This window comes from Manis javanica, chromosome 3 (genome assembly GCF_040802235.1).
Source record: "Manis javanica isolate MJ-LG chromosome 3, MJ_LKY, whole genome shotgun sequence".
NCBI classification, from domain to species: domain Eukaryota; kingdom Metazoa; phylum Chordata; class Mammalia; order Pholidota; family Manidae; genus Manis; species Manis javanica.
Window position 1 is genome coordinate 47,974,783 of NC_133158.1, and position 18,423 is coordinate 47,993,205.

Genomic DNA, 18,423 nt, shown 5'->3' on the forward strand with positions numbered 1-18,423 from the left:
CTGAGGGACCAGGGGGGACCGGAGGGCACATGTTGAAATAGCTATCCATTGGTCTCCAGTGAACATACGTGTCCTGGCTCTGGTGGACACAGGGGTTGAGTGTTCACTGATCATGGTAACCCTGAGTGGTTCCCCAGAACCCCTACTATCATAGATGGATACCAGGGGAAGGCTATTAGGGTGAAAAAAGCCCAAATCCCTTTGGGAATAGGGCATCTACCTCCAAAAGAGTATACTGTGTATATATCTCCTATCCCTGAGTATATTTTGGGGAATTGATATCCTCCAGGGTCTATTGTTGCAGACCACTGCAGGTGAATTCAGACTGAGAGTACGTGTGGTGAAGGCAGTTCTGAGGGGATGTGCTAGGCAACTGCCCATAGCTTTGCCTGTGCCTTGGCGGGTGACTAATACCAAACAATACAAACTTCCTGGAGGGCATAAAGAGATTGGAGAAACTCTCCAGGAGCTGGAAAAGGTGGGCATTACAAAGTCCACCCATCCTTTCAATTCCTCAGTGTGGCCTGTAAAAAAGCCAGATGGCTCCTGGTGTATGACTGTGGATTACAGAGAACTGAATAAAGTCATACCCCCTAGGCATGCTGCTGTCCCCTCTATTGCAGGCCTGATCGATACCCTCAGCCATGAACTAGGAACATACCATTATGTGGTAGATCTTGCTAATGCCTTCTTTTCCATTGACATTGAGCAGGAAAGTCAGGAACAGTTTGCCTTCACATGGGAAGGATGGCAATGGACTTTCACTGTCCTCCCACAGGGCTACCTCCACAGCCCCACCACCTGCCATGGACTTGTAGCCCAGGACTTGGCTACATGGGAGAAACCACCAACAGTGTGGCTGTACCATTATATTGATGATGTCATGCACATGTCTGATTCTCTTTCAGATCTAGAAGGTGCAGCACTGAGACTGCTGCAACATTTACAGGAGAAAGGATGGGCTGTGAACAGCACCAAGGTTCAGGGACCTGGTTTGTCTGTTAAATTCTTGGGGGTTGTCTGGTCGGGTAAGACCAAAGTTATACCAGAAGCAGTTATAGACAAAGTCCAGGCCTTTCCTACTCCCACAACTGTAACATTGCTACAGGAATTTCTGGGTCTTCTAGGCTACTGGAGAGTGTTTATACCGCACTTGGCACAAATTCTGAAGCCCTTATACCGGTTCGTATGAAAGGGTGTCAGGTAGGACTGGGATGAGACATGTGCATCTGCCTTTACTACAGCAAAACGGGCAGTGAAGGCCATGCAGGCCTTGAGTGTGAGAGACCCTTCAAGGCCCTGTGAGCTGGATGTTCATGTGACTGAATACGGTTATGGCTGGGGTCTCTGGCAGCGGCTTGAATGAACTCACCAACCCATTGGATTCTGGTCACAACTCTGGAAGGGGGCAGAGGTACGATACACTTTGATAGAAAAACAACTGGCTGCCAAGTATCATGCCTTGCTGGCTACAGAACCCATCACTGGAATGACCCTGATAAAGGTAATAACCACCTATCCCACCTTGGGGTGGGTATGAGACTGGACTCAAAAGCCAAGGAGTGGTGTGGCACAAACACCCACACTAGCCAAGTGGGGTGCTTACCTACAGCAGCGTAGTGCTCTCTCTAGTAGCCCCTTGAGTGAAGAACTCCAATGCTTGTTGGGGCCAGTGACATATACTAGTGAAAAGCAGGAAGAACTTGCTTTTGAACTATTAGTAGCAGAGAGTCCCTATTGGGAGGGAAGAGCCTCTATACCCGAAGATGCATGGTATACAGATGGCTCCAGCCATGGGCAGCTCCCAAAATGGAGGGCCAGAGCTTTCCATCCTAAGACTGAGACAATATGGATGGAAGATGGTGAGGGGAAGAGCAGCCAATGGGCAGAGTTGCGGGCCATGTGGCTTGTGATCAGCCAGGAGCCCTCCCCTATAGTTGTCTGCACTGACAGCTGGGCTGTCTATTGGGGCTTGACCCTGTGGCTACCAACCTGGTACCATGCCAACTGACTGGTTGGTCACTGACCCCTTTGGGGGCAAGAATTATGGCAAGACTTATGGGCCTGTGTCAGACCAAAATAATAACAGTATACCATGTGACAGGTCATTTGCCACTGGCATTCCCAAGAAATAATGAGGCAGATAAATTGGCCCAGATATGTTGGTTAGAAAGAAAGCCTACCTCTGATGAAGCCCAATGGTTACATCAGTGTTTGTTGTATTCAGGGCAAAAAACAATGTGGGCTGCAGCCCATCGGCGGGGCTTGCCTTTGACCTTCGAAAAAGTTAGTAGAGCCTGGCGGGAGTGTGTCATGTGCTCCAAAAGAGACTTACACCGAGTTCCACAGCAACATGGAACAATAGCTAAGGGGCCTATACCTCTCATCAGGTGGCAGATAGACTGTATTGGGCCCCTACCTGTGTCAGAAGGATATTGGTACATGATGACTTGTGTGGACACAGCTACTGGACTTCTGGTTGCTTTTCCTACCTGTTGTGCAGACCAGCAGGCAACCAAAAGAGGCCTGGAGCATCTCTTTGCTGCCTATGGCCAACCATAGTGATTGAGAGTGATCAGGGCACCCATTTTACTGGACATACACTGCAAGAATGGGTATGACAGCTGGAAATCAAGTGGAAGTTTCATGCGCCATACAATCCTACCGCAGCAGGCATGATAGAGAGGCACAATGGCTTGTTAAAATTTGGACTGAAGTCAGATACCAATAGTCTGCGGGGATGGTCAGTCCGCTTATGGACTGTACTGTGGTGTTTGAATGAGAGACCCCGAGAGGGGACTTTGAGCCCCATACAGATGTTAAGACATATGGATGCCTCCCCCATACAACTGCAAGTACAGACCAAGGAAGAATCACTGAAGCTGAGGTTTGGCCACCAGAATAACATCTTGCTGTCAGCACCAACTGCACTGAACCCCGGAGACTCCATTGAGTGGACGTGGCCTTGGACCCTTTGACACAGGGACCAACGATGGCTGACTCTCCTGACGCCTTGGGGACAAGGCCTGGAAGCTGGCCTCCTGTGTATTCCTGGAATAACAGCAGAGTGTCCGCCAAAGGTCACAGTAGTACACCCTGAACGGCCAGAAGGTAAGAGCATCTTACCGGGGAGTTGTATTTTATCATTATGGCCAGTGCATGCACCTGCAGGAGCACTATATATAGACCCCTCAGTAACCCCTGTGGGGAAAGGAGTAAAAGTATGGTATACTAGACCTGGAAGGGACCCCCTTCCTGCTACAGTCCTATCACAGGACCACTTTCTTGCATGCATCCTACCTGATGGACAAGATTTGCCTATGTTGATGGCATTAAAACATGTGTCTTATCGCCCTGAAGTCTTTGTGGATTGGGAACTTCCTCTGGCTTGAGGATTATTATAGTTTTTGTTATTAGGAACCTCTCTGGCTTGAGGATTATTATAATTTTTGTATCAAAATCTTGCTGTATCTTAATTTTTATTATTTCTAGGTTGTTGTTATCCTCCGTTGCTATTGTGGAATCTGGTTGCAGTGCTCCATCTTTCTTGCACAGGGACCACTGCAGAAGATTGAAAGTGTATAGATTGTAAGGTGAGAATCCTGGAGGGGTGGAGTGTGGGGAAGTTGGGGTTCCTATGGCCAGGATCCTCACTGAACTTAAACCACCTGATGATGTAACTGGCCTGTTGCTGGGCTGCCGCTTCCACACTTGTAGGCAGTAAGCTATTATTGTGCTATATAGAGAGCTCGGCCTGGTGCTCTGCTGGAGGCAGACACGCTAGTGCTCAACCTACCACTGGAGAGCAAGCCGGGTAATAAACCCTTTCACCCCAAAGAAACGTTCTACTGTCATTTATTTGGTCACACTGAATCCATAGCGAACTTGCCCGGGGCTGAAACCCATTGGCAAGACAACTAGCCACACTGGGGAATTAAAAGGATTATGAGTGGGCTTTATGATATCCACTTTCTCCAACTCCTGTAGAGTTTCTCCAATTTCCTTGTGCTCCCCAGGCAATTTATACTGCTTAGTATTTGTCACCTGTGCAGGTACAGGCAGAGCTATAGTGGGTACTCAGCATGTCTCTTCAGATCTACATTTGGCACATGTACCCTCAGTCTGAATGTACCTGCAGTGTTCTGTAACCACAGGCCCTGCAGAATATCTACCCCCAAAATAGATTCAGGGATGGGAGAAATGCACACAGTGTACTCTTTGGGGGTAAGTGTCCTATGCCCAATGGGATTTGGCCTTTCTTCACTCTAATTGCTTTATCCCCATAGCCATATATCACAGCAGGTGTCCTGAGAATACAATCAGGGTTGCCATAAACCTGAGAAAACTCACCTCCTGTATCCGCCAGTGCCAGGACATGTGTACATTTACAGGGTACCAAAAATTGCTAATTCTACAGTGGTCTCCAGTCCCTACCATGTCCCCCATGGTGGAGACCTTGACACCACCCTCAGTCAAACCATGATGCCCAATAGTCCTCCTGTGGGGGTGAGGGCCCAGGCAAATTCTGAGTACCATGCCCCAGGAAATTTTGCAGGGACACAGGCTGGGCATGAGGCCCTGACTCCAGTTTCCATGTCCTGGACCTCAGTGGCTACAACTGCTGCTCTGGCTTTAATTGTTGCCACAGTTCTAACAAGATCCTATTGGGCTGCCCATGAAGTTTTTCTTTCCCTGGTCTTTATCAAATCAACCACATCTGGGTCTTCAAGACCTTCACAGGGCCTTTCGTATCTCTCCTTTCAGTCGTAGCCTGTAGTTCCTCCCATGCTCTTATTGTTTGAATCACCAGCTGCTAAGCTATGAGTAGCCTCAGTCTTAGGTTTCACTATGTGGGGGGCAAGAATAGTCACTACGGACCCAAGGAGAGATAGGGAAGCTGTTTGGAGCACCAGATTTCTCATTCCTATGGTGAACAACAACTCAATGGGACCATGGAGGTACATATTATAGATGATATTATTCATGTCCAACTCCCATGACACCTGCTGGAGCTCTGCATACATTTTCCAGCTAGTGGGTAAGTATGGTAAATCAGCTTGATAAGGCCAGACTACCCTGATGGCAGCTGTCAGCCATTCCAGAAGTGTCTGATTCCCTGAGGCATGATGGGCATTTTGCAACTACTGCTGGAGGGAAGGGGAAGTCATAAGGGAAGCCATTATACTCATTTCAGTACCTGACATAATATTTTCAGTCCCCATATCCCAGAGACGTAAAAGCCATGTAGGCAGAGATTCCGATGGCTTCTGTCTATACTGGAGGCTCATATCCACGAACTCATTCTGGTATAGGGACAGAGCATGGAGTGTTCCACAACCTGGGGAGGGGGTGATGTCTCCCCCTGAGGAGCCAGCAGTTGTTTTGTTTTAATTTTCTTAATTACAGCCAGGTGGGTCTTTAATACAGGAGAGGCTGGTAGCTTGGGCGGTGGCCTTGGCAGCAGATTGGCCCATGGCCCTGTCTCCTCCTCTTCTCCCCAATCCCCCAGTTAATCCACTATCTCTGGGGCTAAAGGCACCACTCTTTCTCCCCCTCTTCCATGGCCTTCTGCAACGTGCCTTTTCCTGCCTCCTACCCTCTCACCACTGCTAAGGAATCTTCCAGGAGTGTGACCTGTCTTTTCAATAACTGTCTCTCTTCCTTAACAGCATCCCATAGGCTATCACCCAGCTCCTCCAAGCAATGCTGAAGTGTGTGTCTCTTCCACCTAATTCCCTCTCTCTCCTTGCTATCCCTCTGTATAATCTTCAGTTTCTCCTTGATAACATTTTCCACTATCTCGATGAAAAGAGACCCTACAATGCCAGCTGCTACATGGCCACTTAGTGTCTCTAAGCAACCTTCTAACCCACAGAGGGCTAATTCTGTAGCTTCCAGTGTCTTCACCCTTCTCCAGTTCTGGAGAAGGCCCCACCCCTCTAGGAGGTATTTTATCCTAGACCAATTTCCCAGTAGGAGCTCCCAAATGGAAGCCCCACATATGTGGGGACAGTAACAGGTGAAGCTGCACCCTCTGCTGCTGCATCCACTGGGACCTCCCCACCATCCCTCAGGTGTTCTGGACATCTCCCCACCATCTCTAGGGGCTGCCCTCCCAAAAGTTGCACCCATTTAGACATTTCGGGTTCAGAGATCCTGCCAGCTATGCCAGTTGTAACTTGGGGGGAGAGGAAATCCTGGGGCAAAATACCTCTAAAACCAAAATCAGTCAAAGGGAGAAATAAAGTTTAAAACCCATTTATTGCTTACAAACTGTGGTCTGGGGCCCTTTCTCTTTCCTGCTTCAGCAGAAGCAAGCAAGACCTCTCACCAACCTCTCAGGTTCAGATAAGGCCTCTGTCACCCAGGTAATTATCCATCAATATGGAGATGAACTACTTCTTTCCACCCCTTAGGAATGCCTGTTCATATGGAGATTCACTAAAGACAGGTGAGATATTCTGGAATATTATAATTTTACCCACAAGCCCAAATAAGTGAAGTCCAGAGTCATTGGCTGGCTTGGGCCCATCACCCTGCAGAATGGATTTGGTTTCCCTAAGATGCAATCATATTACTTGAACAGATTAACTGCATCTGGGGACAAAAATGATCATCTGCTTCCTTAAGAGAAACTCAAGATAGAGAATTAGGGAAAATAATTCCTGTGATTATACTTTCATTGTGGGCAGGGTTCATCCCCTGGTGAGAGTCCAGGTGTGCTCCAGGTGGGAGGGGATATTTATGAGCTCTAACTCTGTGCCAAATCAATGATTGGTAGTTGTATTTCATGGTTTTATAATCCCCAAATTTGTGAAAAGTTCAATTGTTTGGGCTTGCCCCAGGTCAAAATTAATAAGTGGCATATATAATAGGTAGTACATTTAAGGTATTAGGGAAAAAAAGATCTTTGTCAGGCCAGAATACACTTGTAAACCAGCAGCTGAGATGCAGTAGTCCTGAGGTAGACCCTGATTTTACTGCATTATCAGTTTAGATGAGCAGATTAGGGGAAGGAAATTCACAGCTGCCTTGAGGCTGAAACTTGCAAGGTCAACCTCCATTTAAAAAATAAGGGCCCTACCCTTGCTTCAGGGGCCATCACTTTCCTTTCTAGTAAGCCTGAGTATGTCTGGTGAAAAATAACTATGAAAGTTGTACCAAATCCATATTCATTTTCCTCCTTAAGTATCTTAGATTCCTTCATGAATGTGTTTTTCTTAAAAGGACCCTTTCAGAATTCACATTTTTTATGGTTTTTATACAAAAAGGTTTGGTGTTAAAGAGAACACACTGATGCCTTTCCACCATGGCCCCATTCAGCTAATACAAGAGGCTAGTAAACTAGGTGCCAGGCTGATTCCACCACCCTTGTTGTAGCCTGCAAAGCCGAGAATCATTTACTATCTGGCTGATTCTGTAATGTTTGCTGACCCCTGAGTTATCCTGTCCTCTGCCTTAGCGTAACTTTTAGGTCATTCTGTACCTGAGCTGGTTGGCATGTAAACAATTAGCACAAATGGATGTTTGTAAAGAATCATTTATTCATCTAAGATTTTCATTCATTATTATTGTCTTTCCATTTTTTGTCACCTTTCATGACAGAATAAATTAGTAAAGATTTTACAGAATGGGTATCCCACTCAGAGCACTCCATCATTCTGTTTGTTTGTCTGGGCTGGGATGTTTTTGACACTATTCACATCCTCTTGCTCAAATCACAAACGAACACATAATTGCACCCATGCAGGGAGCTCTGAGCCAGGTTCCCATTGTACAACTTTCTTCTCCAAAGCAAACTCTCCATGAGGGCCTTCAGCATTTGACGGCAAAAGGGCCAAGTACACAGGGGTCTCTGCTCCTTCTTCTAGGCTTTTCAAGGCCTCGGGTCCCCCCATGTCGGATCTCACCCATCCAGGGCAGCAGGCATTCAAAAGGATCCTGTCCCCACTCTTCTGCTCACTCAGTTTCCTGGCCTGGATTCTGGACAGGACATTGATGCCGAGCTTTGTCATTGCATAGGCAGCGAATTTCTGATGAGGCCAGCCCTCCTTTTGGTGGACACTGTTCCTTATATCTTTCACAAACTTGTTCATGAGCCCCACCAGCTCCTCCTCTGTGATGGTATCACTTGTAAACTTCCGCTGTAGTTCTGGGCTGCAGCATTTAAGAGCTAACAAGCTCAGTGTGCTAGAGAGATTCACCACTCTGCCTGAAATTCATAAGATATCATTCAATAGAAGGGCATGCACAAGAATGATAAAACCAGATGTGGTAGGATTTTTTCCCTTGAGAGGCCATTACCAGCTGCTGTATTAAAGAAGACTGCCTGTATAAATAAAGGATATGATGCATGCTTGAAACTTGCCATAACCATAAATTTCAGGTGTTAGGAAATGTTCTCATGGGAGGGAAGTGCACAGAAATTCCCAAAGAAAATGAAAAGTGTATAATGAACATGCTAAGGGATGTAAGGAGATGCTCATTCCATTAATGAGAAGACAGATTCATTCCCCCTAAGGCTAAACTAAACATCAGTGAGTTGAATAGTTTAAGTGTGTGCAGTGGACAGTATGAGAATTATATCTGAATAAAGTATTGAAAGTATAAAGCAAAGAAGTTTCTCACTAATAGTTTTGGAAAATATATTAGGTATTTGTAAAGATGAATTTATATTAATGAGTTCACAATTTTAAATTTTAAATAAATTTGTAAAATATTATAACAAGGTCATGAGAGATACTACCAAAGAGAGACAAGGAAATTAGGAAACTATCCCTTTTTATTGTGCATATCTAAGGAAGTCTGTCACCTTCAGATAACATTGACCTCCATCTTGCTTAAGGAGTGGAGGTGCAAAAAAGATAAGTAAAAATGATAATCCATGGCAATAAGATCCACATTAAATAATCCTTAGAGACACTTACAGTGAATGACAGAAACAGTCTTATTTATTCCCAAAAGTCTTTTAAGATGAGTAATTTAGAGCCAGGTCAATGTTTTGAGTACTTCCTTTAATGTAGATCATGTAAACTATAAGAATCAATTGAATCTATGTGTCAAATGTTGCAGAAAGCACCACTTGGAGGTCCTAATAGAATTTTTATTACTTTATAAAATACTTTCTAGCCACTCAGAGAAAAACAGTACATGTGTCATGACTCAAAATTGCAAGCTACTAGAGGGGATATAGAGAAAAAAAAACACAGCAGGAGAGTTAGCCGGAGCAGGTGACTGGAAGAGGAGAATGCAGCTGCAATCACAGACTCACCCCAATTTCCCCCATGCCTTTAGTCTAGGCAGGAGATGGAGAAACTCTAGCAACTCTCTCTGGGCTGTTTATACTGTATGAAGTAGGGATGACCTCTTCTCTATTTGGTATCATCCATCCCAGGAGGTCTAAACCAGCTGTGAAAACACTTGTCAGTGTGCACTAGGGAAGCCTGAACTGGGAGGCCACAGGGCTTTGTGGGTAAATTCCTAGATGTGGGGCTGCATCCAGGTCTCTCTCCCTCCAAGCTTTTCACCCCACTGGTCATGCTCCCAAGAGGGACAGGGGAGCCTTCTGGGTTACACAGCAGGAGTTGCATCCAGATATTTTTCTCTCTGGAGTGGGTTCATGGCCGCCACAGGGCATTTCATAGACACTCTACTGGCCTGAGCAGAGCCAATCCTCCACGAAGCACTATGGGCCGTTCAGGCATTATTTTGCTACTGTGTGTGTGTGTGTGTGTGTGTGTGTGTGTGTGTGTGTGTGTAAAGCAGTTGCCTTTTAATGATGGAGGAAAATGAGGGATACCGATTTAAAAAGGACAGTTTTTCTGGTGGACTTATACTTGATGCAGGCCATCTATTTTATTGGATCAATATAGTTATTTTAGGGAAGCCACATTTTCCTTCAAAATTGTAAGTAAATGGAAACACATTGGTTCCCAATAGGTTGAGTCCCTCCACGGACTGACCTTCTGGACTGCTGGGTGAGGTTACACTTGACAAATGAGACTCTTGGCATAAGAGATTTGAGGACCTTGGAATACTTGGAAGAGCAATCAGGTTGGAGACCACACGTCCAAGTCTGCATCTGGCTGTGCACGTGACCTTGAGATCCTTTGAGACCCCATGTCTTTTTCTGGACCGTATATAAAATGCCCAGCCCGCTGCATCAGGATGTATCCACCCACCCATCCTTCTAAACCACAAATTGTCACAAGGGGAAGAGAGCTTTAGCAATGTGATTTTCATCCCAGCTTCCTCCTGTGAATTTTTCAGACCACAGGAAGTTGAAAAGCTGCCCTTCTCAAACCAAAGTTCATCACAACTTCTTCAAAGGATTACGTGGTAAGTGTAGCCTTAAGAAGGCCATTTATTTCCTCTTAGTACTCCTTAAGCTAATAATATCTCATTAACGTGAGTGTCCAGATTTCAATGTTGGTATTACTTAGAGATATTTTCCCTTATATTTTCAAAATAAATATATACTGTAATTCAAAGAGGAAAGATGAACACTTAGCATCGTTCTTCAAATTCATGGTGATGGTGACTTTAGGTGAACAGGGAGGATGTGGATGGATTGGTTAAGGTCCATTGTGGGTACCTGGGTGTTGTAGATTCTTACATTTTATGTGGTAAATTTTTTCAGAATTCCTCTTGTTTAAAAGAAGGGAAATAATACAAAGAAATCCACATGTATTCTCCCTCAGTGATCCTTAAGCTCCCCAGTCTCTACCCTTTATTCTTTTGCCATCAAAATACAGACAGAACAGTCCTCTTTTGGAAAGTTTCTACTGACCTCAGAGATTCTGTGGAAACCCTTCCAATGCGCTATGCACCTTTGGTTCTGGTGTGGTGGGAGAGGTGCAATATTTCCTTGTGGTTTCCCTAGATGGGATTTCTCTCAGATTCTCTAACAAAAGTGAGCTGATAAAGTCATGATTCCATGAACCAATGTGTCTGCCTTTCTCCTGAAATAATAGCAGAACTCTCCTATTTCAAAAATATAGAAAATCTTGCTCTAATGCAGAGAAAGTTGCATGAATATCCATTTCCACTATCTCCCGCTTTAGAGAGGCACTGTTGATCCTTTCATTTAAGGCTAACTTAGCAGATCAGGAGTGCCATCTGTCCTGCACCTGGGACAAGGACAGAGCCTGCAACAGCTCACACACTTCAGTTAATGAAACAAAAATGGGCCAGAAGTCCTTAGTATGCATTTTAACAGGAATACACATAGGATGTGTGGTTGTGGCACAAGGAATTCCATCCTGCTCTCAGGTGCTGGGGTGAATGAAAGAGTCAGGGTGCCATTCAAAAGAGCTGCACTTTGAGGCCTGACTGAGTCAAATCGTAAAGATACAGTAGAACTTTCCCAGAGGACAGTACAGGGAACTGGGCAGAATTCAGAATAGACTGTACATGCATATTGTCAATTCCAAGCCAGACCTCTTAATCTTTCTAAAAGTGTGTGCTCATATTATTTGGTGTGTTGAAGGGGTAGTGTTTCCCCAACACATCCCACACCTTGGGGTAGGTGGTGCAGGAGGTCACCTCCAGAGTAACATGATAGTCTGTTTTGCATAGTCTATTAGTCCTGGTAAAGGAGAAGTAACACCGGCCTGGACAAAGGCAGGTCAGATGAGAGAGAGACCTACAAGCCATGCTGAGGGCCTGGACTTTGCTCCTAAAGCACTTTATGGAGGGAGTAAGCATGCAGAGTACAGAGAATGCTCAGGAAGGAACAGCCTCAATAGGAGGGTCCCTTATTGGGGTTCCAATTGCCTCAAATGACATCTGAGCATCTGTTGTAGAGCTGGGGGAGGAGGTCTGGGGAGAAACTCATGTGGCTAATTCTGGGGTCTGGTTAATGATAGTAGGAGTTGGTTATGGTGAGCTCTAGCATCCGAGGGGGTGGATCAAGACAGAGTCCAAAGGTTTTAGGAAAGGATGAGTGTATTTTGAAATGTATTATGTAAGGAGGACTCTAGGGAAGGGGTGGACGTCAGGACAATACTGACTGACAGTAACAGATAATTGAGTGTCAGGAGCTCTGGATGTGTTCTAGGCAGCTGACAGGGTTTTGGAAGGCCTAAGAAATTGGGGTGGAGAAGGCTCCGTTTGCTGGAATAAGATCACACTAGGGACAGGCGGGGAGGGCAGAGGGCAGGAAGCCATGCTCAGGGACCTGCAGGAGTGAGGGGCGGGGAGCAAGTGAAGGGCCTGTCGGGACAGCTGGACTGAAGAGTCGAAGAAGAGAAAGAGGCGGTTGTGCCACGGAGAGAAGCACCGATGGCCACTGACGAGTGTGTAGTCCTGGGAGAGGGGCCCCTGGCCCTGAGGAGACACACCCCGGGGGCCAGTGTAACAGAGCAGGGAGAGGGGGCCGTGCTGGGGACGAGGTCAGGGGCAGCGGGGCCCGATCCTGCCAGGGACACTCCGTGGGGGCTGCTCACCAGACTCACCTTGGGGTCTCACTAGAGGCAGCAGCTCCGTGCAGACGTCTTGGGTACCAAAAAAGTTGGTTTTCATAGTCATTTCTGCTTGAAAATGTAAGCTTGTGCGATCATCTGTTCTTCCAGGAGCAAGAGAACAGAGTTACTAAGTAGTAGCCATGTGGGATAATTCTGCAAATGATAGGCTATTTTCTTGTCTGTGAAATGTGGTCAATGATATGTAAGGTCTGAGTTCTGATAATAGTATTGTGTGAAGGTCAATTTCCTGGCTCTTTAAAACTACAAAGTGTGTAAGTTGGCACCATTAGAGAAGGCTATGAGAAGTGTGCAGAATGGGATCTCTGTGTGTCATTCTTTTCAATTTCTTGTTTATTTTAAAGTAAGTTAAAAATTTACCAAACTGCTCCCCAGTCCCATTAACAGAAACTACGGACACGTGGGGGAGGCCCTAAGCGTTGGCTTCATGATAATACAAAGATCCTTTGCCTGAAAGCCTTGTACATCTTGGACGATTCAGGTGCCTCTGACGCCCGAAGTGTAACGTCTTTCACTAGGGAGCCCGTCTGGATCCCGCAGGAGGTACAGGCCCCACAGTGGCTCAGGAGAATCCCCAGCCCACCCTGGCTGGACACCCTCACAGAGGGGTCCCTTTCCAGCACCCACCCCTTCCTTACCCTTGAAGGCGATGCCCGCGTTGTTGACCAGCACGTTGAGGCCCCCGTACTCTTTGAGCAGGAAGTCCCGCAGGGCCCGGATGCTCTGCCGGTTGCAGATGTCCAGCAGGTGGAAGCGCGGGCTCAGGCCCTCGGCCTGCAGCTGCTGCACAGCCGCATGACCCCGTGCTGCATCCCGCGCCGTGAGCACCACGTCCCCCGAGAACTGCTGGCACAGGCTTCGCACAATGGCCCAGCCAATGCCCCTGTTGGCCCCAGTGACCAGGGCCACTCGGCTGTAGGATGTCATGGCTGGGCTGTGTGGGGCTGATGGCGTTGGAGGCGGCCGAAGAGGTTGAGGGGACAGTGTTACAGTGGCCTGGCCACAGTCTAGACAACCTGCTTTATAATGACTTCTGGGAGGCAGTTGTCATTCCCAGAGAAAGAAGCCCCGCCTGAGTCCCTCCCTGCCCAGGAGGAGCCAAATGCGGCAGGACAATTCTCACTGCCCCCTCTCTTGGTCTCCCTCTCTTTGTGCCAAGAAATGGCCCTGGGTTAAGAGGTGTGCTTCCCCAAAGCAGCACAGGTTGGCGAGGGCTCAGTAGCACGGTGAGAGGGCAGGGGAGGGACCCCTGGGGAGCGGGAGCAGAGTGATGGCTGGGTCGGGCCCATCCCCCTTCAGAGTGGGTTTGCTTGCTCTTCCCCAAGAGGCAATGAGGTGACTTGGGCCTGGGAAGCGGTTCTGAGGACAGTGAGCCCCGAGCTTCGTTAGGAAGAGAGAAACTCAGGAGACAGAGTTAGGGACAGTGGGTCCTGTGATGGGACGTGTGCTGTGGACGGGGCTGGTCCCCCAGTGTGAGCCTAGGTGCCCCCAAGTGGCAGGGAATATGTATGAGCTCTGCCTGGGTACTAAGCCGCTGACTGGAATGTGTCATTTCATGGTTGCATGATCCCTACGTTTGGTAAACGTCCAACCTTTCCGTTTTGTTGCACGTCCAACTTAATAAGTGTTATGTGTAGTTAGGTGGTATTTTTAGTGAATTAAGGGGTAAAGTCATTTTTGTGGGACCTGAATACATACATGAGCAAGGTAGTGTTGGATCTGCCCAAATGCGAACGCCACCCCAATTCACTCACGGAAGACGTCTCTTGATGCAACAACCAAGAGGACTTTATTCAGGAACCAGCTAGCTGGGGTCCAAGTGTCAGCCTGATGCAGCGGGTTTCAACAAGGACCCCGAGCACTCAAATCCAAGGGTTTATATAGCATTTTCAAAACACTTAACTCATAGTAATTTTCCACAGCTGCACATTATTCTTGCAAGACATACATCCTGGGTTAGGCGAGAGCAAGAAAAGACAACTCCTCAATTGTCAGGGAGGTTCTGCACAATAAGCTTGGTATGTAAGATTAGCTGACCAAGGTTAGCTGACTAAAGGCCACAGCTGCCCACCACCTGGTGTTCATGATTAACTTGTTTTTCAAGGCCTTACCCAGTTCCAGTTTTTCTTTCTAAGTCACATACTCAGAAAATGGCTTCTAGGTTCGTAAGATGGCTACGCTTATGCTAACCTATTTCTATTCTCTTTTAATGCTTAGATTCTACAGTAGCACTTGTGATCAGGTGTTGATATGGACATACACATTCTTCCCATGGCAATGCAGAAAAGTAAATTAAGAGGAAGGAACTTAATTCTGTGGAGGTGACACTTGGTAAGGTAACTTCCCTTTTAAAATAAGGGTCTTGCCTTATTATGACAGCCGTCATTTTTTATTTCCATACATCTGAAAATCACTGTTGAAGAGTGAAAATAATCACGAGAGCAGAGGCGTCTTTTAGTCTCTTTTTGGGTGCTTCTGTGAAGGAGGGCAGTGGGGTGCCCTTCCCGAGGCCCAGAGGGGCTGGACTTGGTGGGGGGCAGGGAGCAGCTCCCTGTCACTGCCCTGCTGTGTTAGGGCCATGCCCAGGCTCTCACATTATCACACACTTTCCCTTCCCATGTGCTTCCAATGTTTGCATCTGTGTCCCTGCATTTAATCTTCACTGCACTCCTACAATCATCCTGCCCATTTTCCTTTGTCCTTTTATACTGAAATATAGTTTGATAAACAATATTGGTTTAAAAAATACAGTATAGTCATTCAACTATAATCCATGTTATTAAATACTCACCCAACTAATGTAGTTACTATCTGACAACATAGAAAAATGTTACAGAGCTATTGGCTGTATTCTCTGTGCTATATTCTTTTTCATTCCCATGACTAATCTAAATATGATTTGGATTTTGTGCCTCTTTATCCCCTTCATGTATTTCACCCACTTACCTCAGTCTCTCCCCCGTGGTAACCACCTGTCACTTCCCAGTGTCTTTAAGTCTTTTTCTGTTTTTTTTCATTTGTTTCATTTTGTTCATCTTTTCCCATGTTTGTAAAATCATAGGTTATTTGTATTTCTCAGCTGGCTGATATAACATAGCATAATCCTGTCTAGGTCCATCCATGTAGTTGCAGATGGCAAGAGTTCCTTCTTTTTATGGCTGAATAATATCCCATTGTGTCTATGTAACACCTCTTCTTTACCCAATATCTATTGATGGATGCCTTGGTTCCTTCCATATCTTCGCTAATGTAAATAGTACAGCCTTAGACATAGGAGTGCATATTTACAAATCAGGGATTTAGTTTTCTTCCAGTAAAATCCTAGAAGTGAAATTACAGGGTCTTTGGTGTTTCTAATTGTAGTTTTTGTATGAACCGCCAAATTGCTTTCCATAGAAGCTGGAGCCACTTACACTCCCACCAACGTGTATGAGGATTCCCTTTTCTCCACATTCTCACCAACATTTGCTTTTCTTATCTTTTGAATAGGGGCCATTCTGACTTATGCGAGTTGATATCTTACTGTGATTTTGACGTGTATTCGCTTGATGATTAGCGATATGGAATGTCTTTTCATGTGCCTGTTGGCCACCTGTATTTGTTCTTTGCAAAAATGTCTATTCAGGTTCTCTGCTAATTTTTTGTATTGCGTTATTTGATATATATGATGTGAGTCATACAAGTTCATTATGTATTTTGTATACTAGCCCCTTATCAGATATATCATTTGGGGGCTACTCTCATACATATGTTCCCTTTTTGTTTTGTAGATGTTTTCCTTTGCTCTGCAGAAGCTTGTTTTTTAAAAGTTTTTATTAAGGTATTATTGATATACACTCTTATGAAGGTTTCATATGAAAAAACAATGTGGTTACTACAATCACCCTGTTATCGTGTCCCTCCCACACCCCATTGCAGTCACTGCCCATCAGTGTAGTAAGATGCCACAGACTCACTATTTGCCTTCTCTGTGCTACACTGTCTTCCCCATGATCCCCCCCATACCACGTGTGCCAATCATAATACGCCTGAATCCACTTCACCCTCCCTTCCCCACCCCTCCCCTTTGGTAACCACTAGTCCCTTCTGGGAGTCTGGGAGTCTCTTGCTGTTTTGTTCCTTCAATTTTGCTTCGTTGTTATATTCCACAAATGAGAGAAATCATTTGGTACTTGTCTTTCTCTGCCTGGCTTATTTCACTGAGCACAATGTCGTCCGGCTCCATCCATGTTGTTGCAAATGGTAGGATCTGTTTCTTGTGGCTGAATAGTATTCCATTGTGTATATGTAACACTCTTCTTTATCCATTCATCTACTGATGGACACTTAGGTTGCTTCCATATCTTAGCAATTGTAAAAAGTGCTGTGATAAACATAGGGGTGCATATGTCTTTTTGAATCTAAGAACTTGTATTCTTTGGGTAAATTCCAAGGAGTGGGATTCCCAGGTCAAATGGTATTTCTAGTTTTAGTTTTTTGAGGAACCTCCATATTGCTTTCCACAATGGTTAAGCTAGCTTACATTCCTACCAGCAGTGTAGGAGGGTTCCCCTTTCTCCACATCGTCACCAACGTTTGTTGTTCTTAGACTTTTCGATGCTGGCCATCCTTACTGGCATGAGGTGATACCTCATTATGGTTTTAATTTGCATTTCCCTGATGATTAGTGATGTAGAGCAACTTTCATGTGTCTGTTGGCCATTTGAATTTCTTCTTTGGAGAACTGTCTCTTCATATCCTCTGCCCATTTTTTAATTGGGTTATTTGCTTTTTAGGTGTTGAGGCATTTAAGTTCTTTATATGTTTTGGATGTTAACCCCTTGTTGGATATGTCATTTACAAATATATTCTCCCTTACTATAGGATGCGTTTCTGTTCTGCTGATGGTGTCCTTTGCCATACAGAAACTTTCTAGTTTGATGTAGTCCCATGAGTTCATTTTTGCTTTTGTTTCCCTTGCCCGAGGAGTTGCATTCAGGAGGAAGTTGCTCATGCTTATATTCAGAAGATGTTTGCCTATGTTGTCTTTTTTATGGTTTCATGACTTACATTCAGGTCTTTGATCTATTTTGAGTTTACTTTTGTGTATGGGGTTAAACAATAATTCAGTTTCATTCTCTTACATGTAGCTGTCCAGTTTTGCCAGCACCAGCTGCTGAAGAGGCTGTCATTTCCCCATTTGTATGTCCATGGCTCCTTTATCATATATTAATTGACCATATATGGTTGGGTTTATATCAGGGCTCTCTAGTCTGTTCCATTGGTCTAGGTCTGTTCTTGTGCCAGTACCAAATTGTCTTTACTGTGGCTTTGTAGTAGAGCTTGAAATTGGGGAGCATTATTTCCCCAGCTTTATTCTTCCTTCTCAGGATTACTGTGACTATTCAGGGTCTTTGGTGGTTCCATATGAATTTTAGAACAATTTTCTCTAGTTCGTTGAAGAATGCTATTGGTATTTGGTAGGAATTGCATTGAATCTGTAGATTGCTTAAGCAGGATGATCATTTTGACAATGTTAATTCTTCCTATCCATGAGCACGGGATGTGTTTCCATTTACTGGTATCTTCTTTAATTTCTCTCACTAGGGTCTTGTAGTTTTCAGGATATAGGTCTTTCACTTCCTTGGTTAAGTTTATTCCTAAGTACTTTATTCTTTTTGATGCAACTATGAATGGAATTGTTTTCCGGATTTCTCTCTCTGCTAGTTCATTGTTAGTGTATAGGAATGCCACCGATTTCTGCATATTAATTTTGTATTTGGCAACTTTGCTGAATTTGGATATTAGATCTAGTAGTTTTGGAGTGGACTCTTTAGGGTTTTTTATGCAAACAGGGACAGTTTAGCTTCTTCCTTGCCAATCTGGATGCCTTTTATTTCTTTGTGTTGTCTGATTGCTGTGGCTAGGACCTCCAGTACTATGTTGAATAGAGTGGGGAGAG

General features: G+C 45.3%; 1 protein-coding gene across 1 annotated transcript; it reads right to left on the bottom strand.

The window, feature by feature from the left end:
* Positions 1-7,524: 7,524 nt before the first annotated feature.
* On the bottom strand, positions 7,525-13,512 carry LOC108396123 (carbonyl reductase [NADPH] 1-like). Its single transcript, XM_037014853.2, has 3 exons — positions 13,121-13,512; positions 12,456-12,560; positions 7,525-8,212 (listed from the first exon to the last, which is right to left on the bottom strand). The coding sequence occupies exons 1-3, from the start codon at positions 13,407-13,409 to the stop codon at positions 7,719-7,721; spliced, it is 888 nt and encodes a 295-aa protein (XP_036870748.2). The 5' UTR covers positions 13,410-13,512; the 3' UTR covers positions 7,525-7,718.
* Positions 13,513-18,423: the final 4,911 nt, after the last annotated feature.

Excerpts from the sequence above, each read along its gene's own strand:
- LOC108396123 (XM_037014853.2), bottom strand. The coding sequence starts at position 13,409 with ATGACATCCTACAGCCGAGTGGCCCTGGTCACTGGGGCCAACAGGGGC. Across the intron at positions 12,561-13,120 it reads CGCGGGCATCGCCTTCAAGG|ATGATCGCACAAGCTTACAT; the intron begins GTAAGGAAGGGG and ends CTGGAAGAACAG. Across the intron at positions 8,213-12,455 it reads GCCTCTAGTGAGACCCCAAG|GCAGAGTGGTGAATCTCTCT; the intron begins GTGAGTCTGGTG and ends TATGAATTTCAG.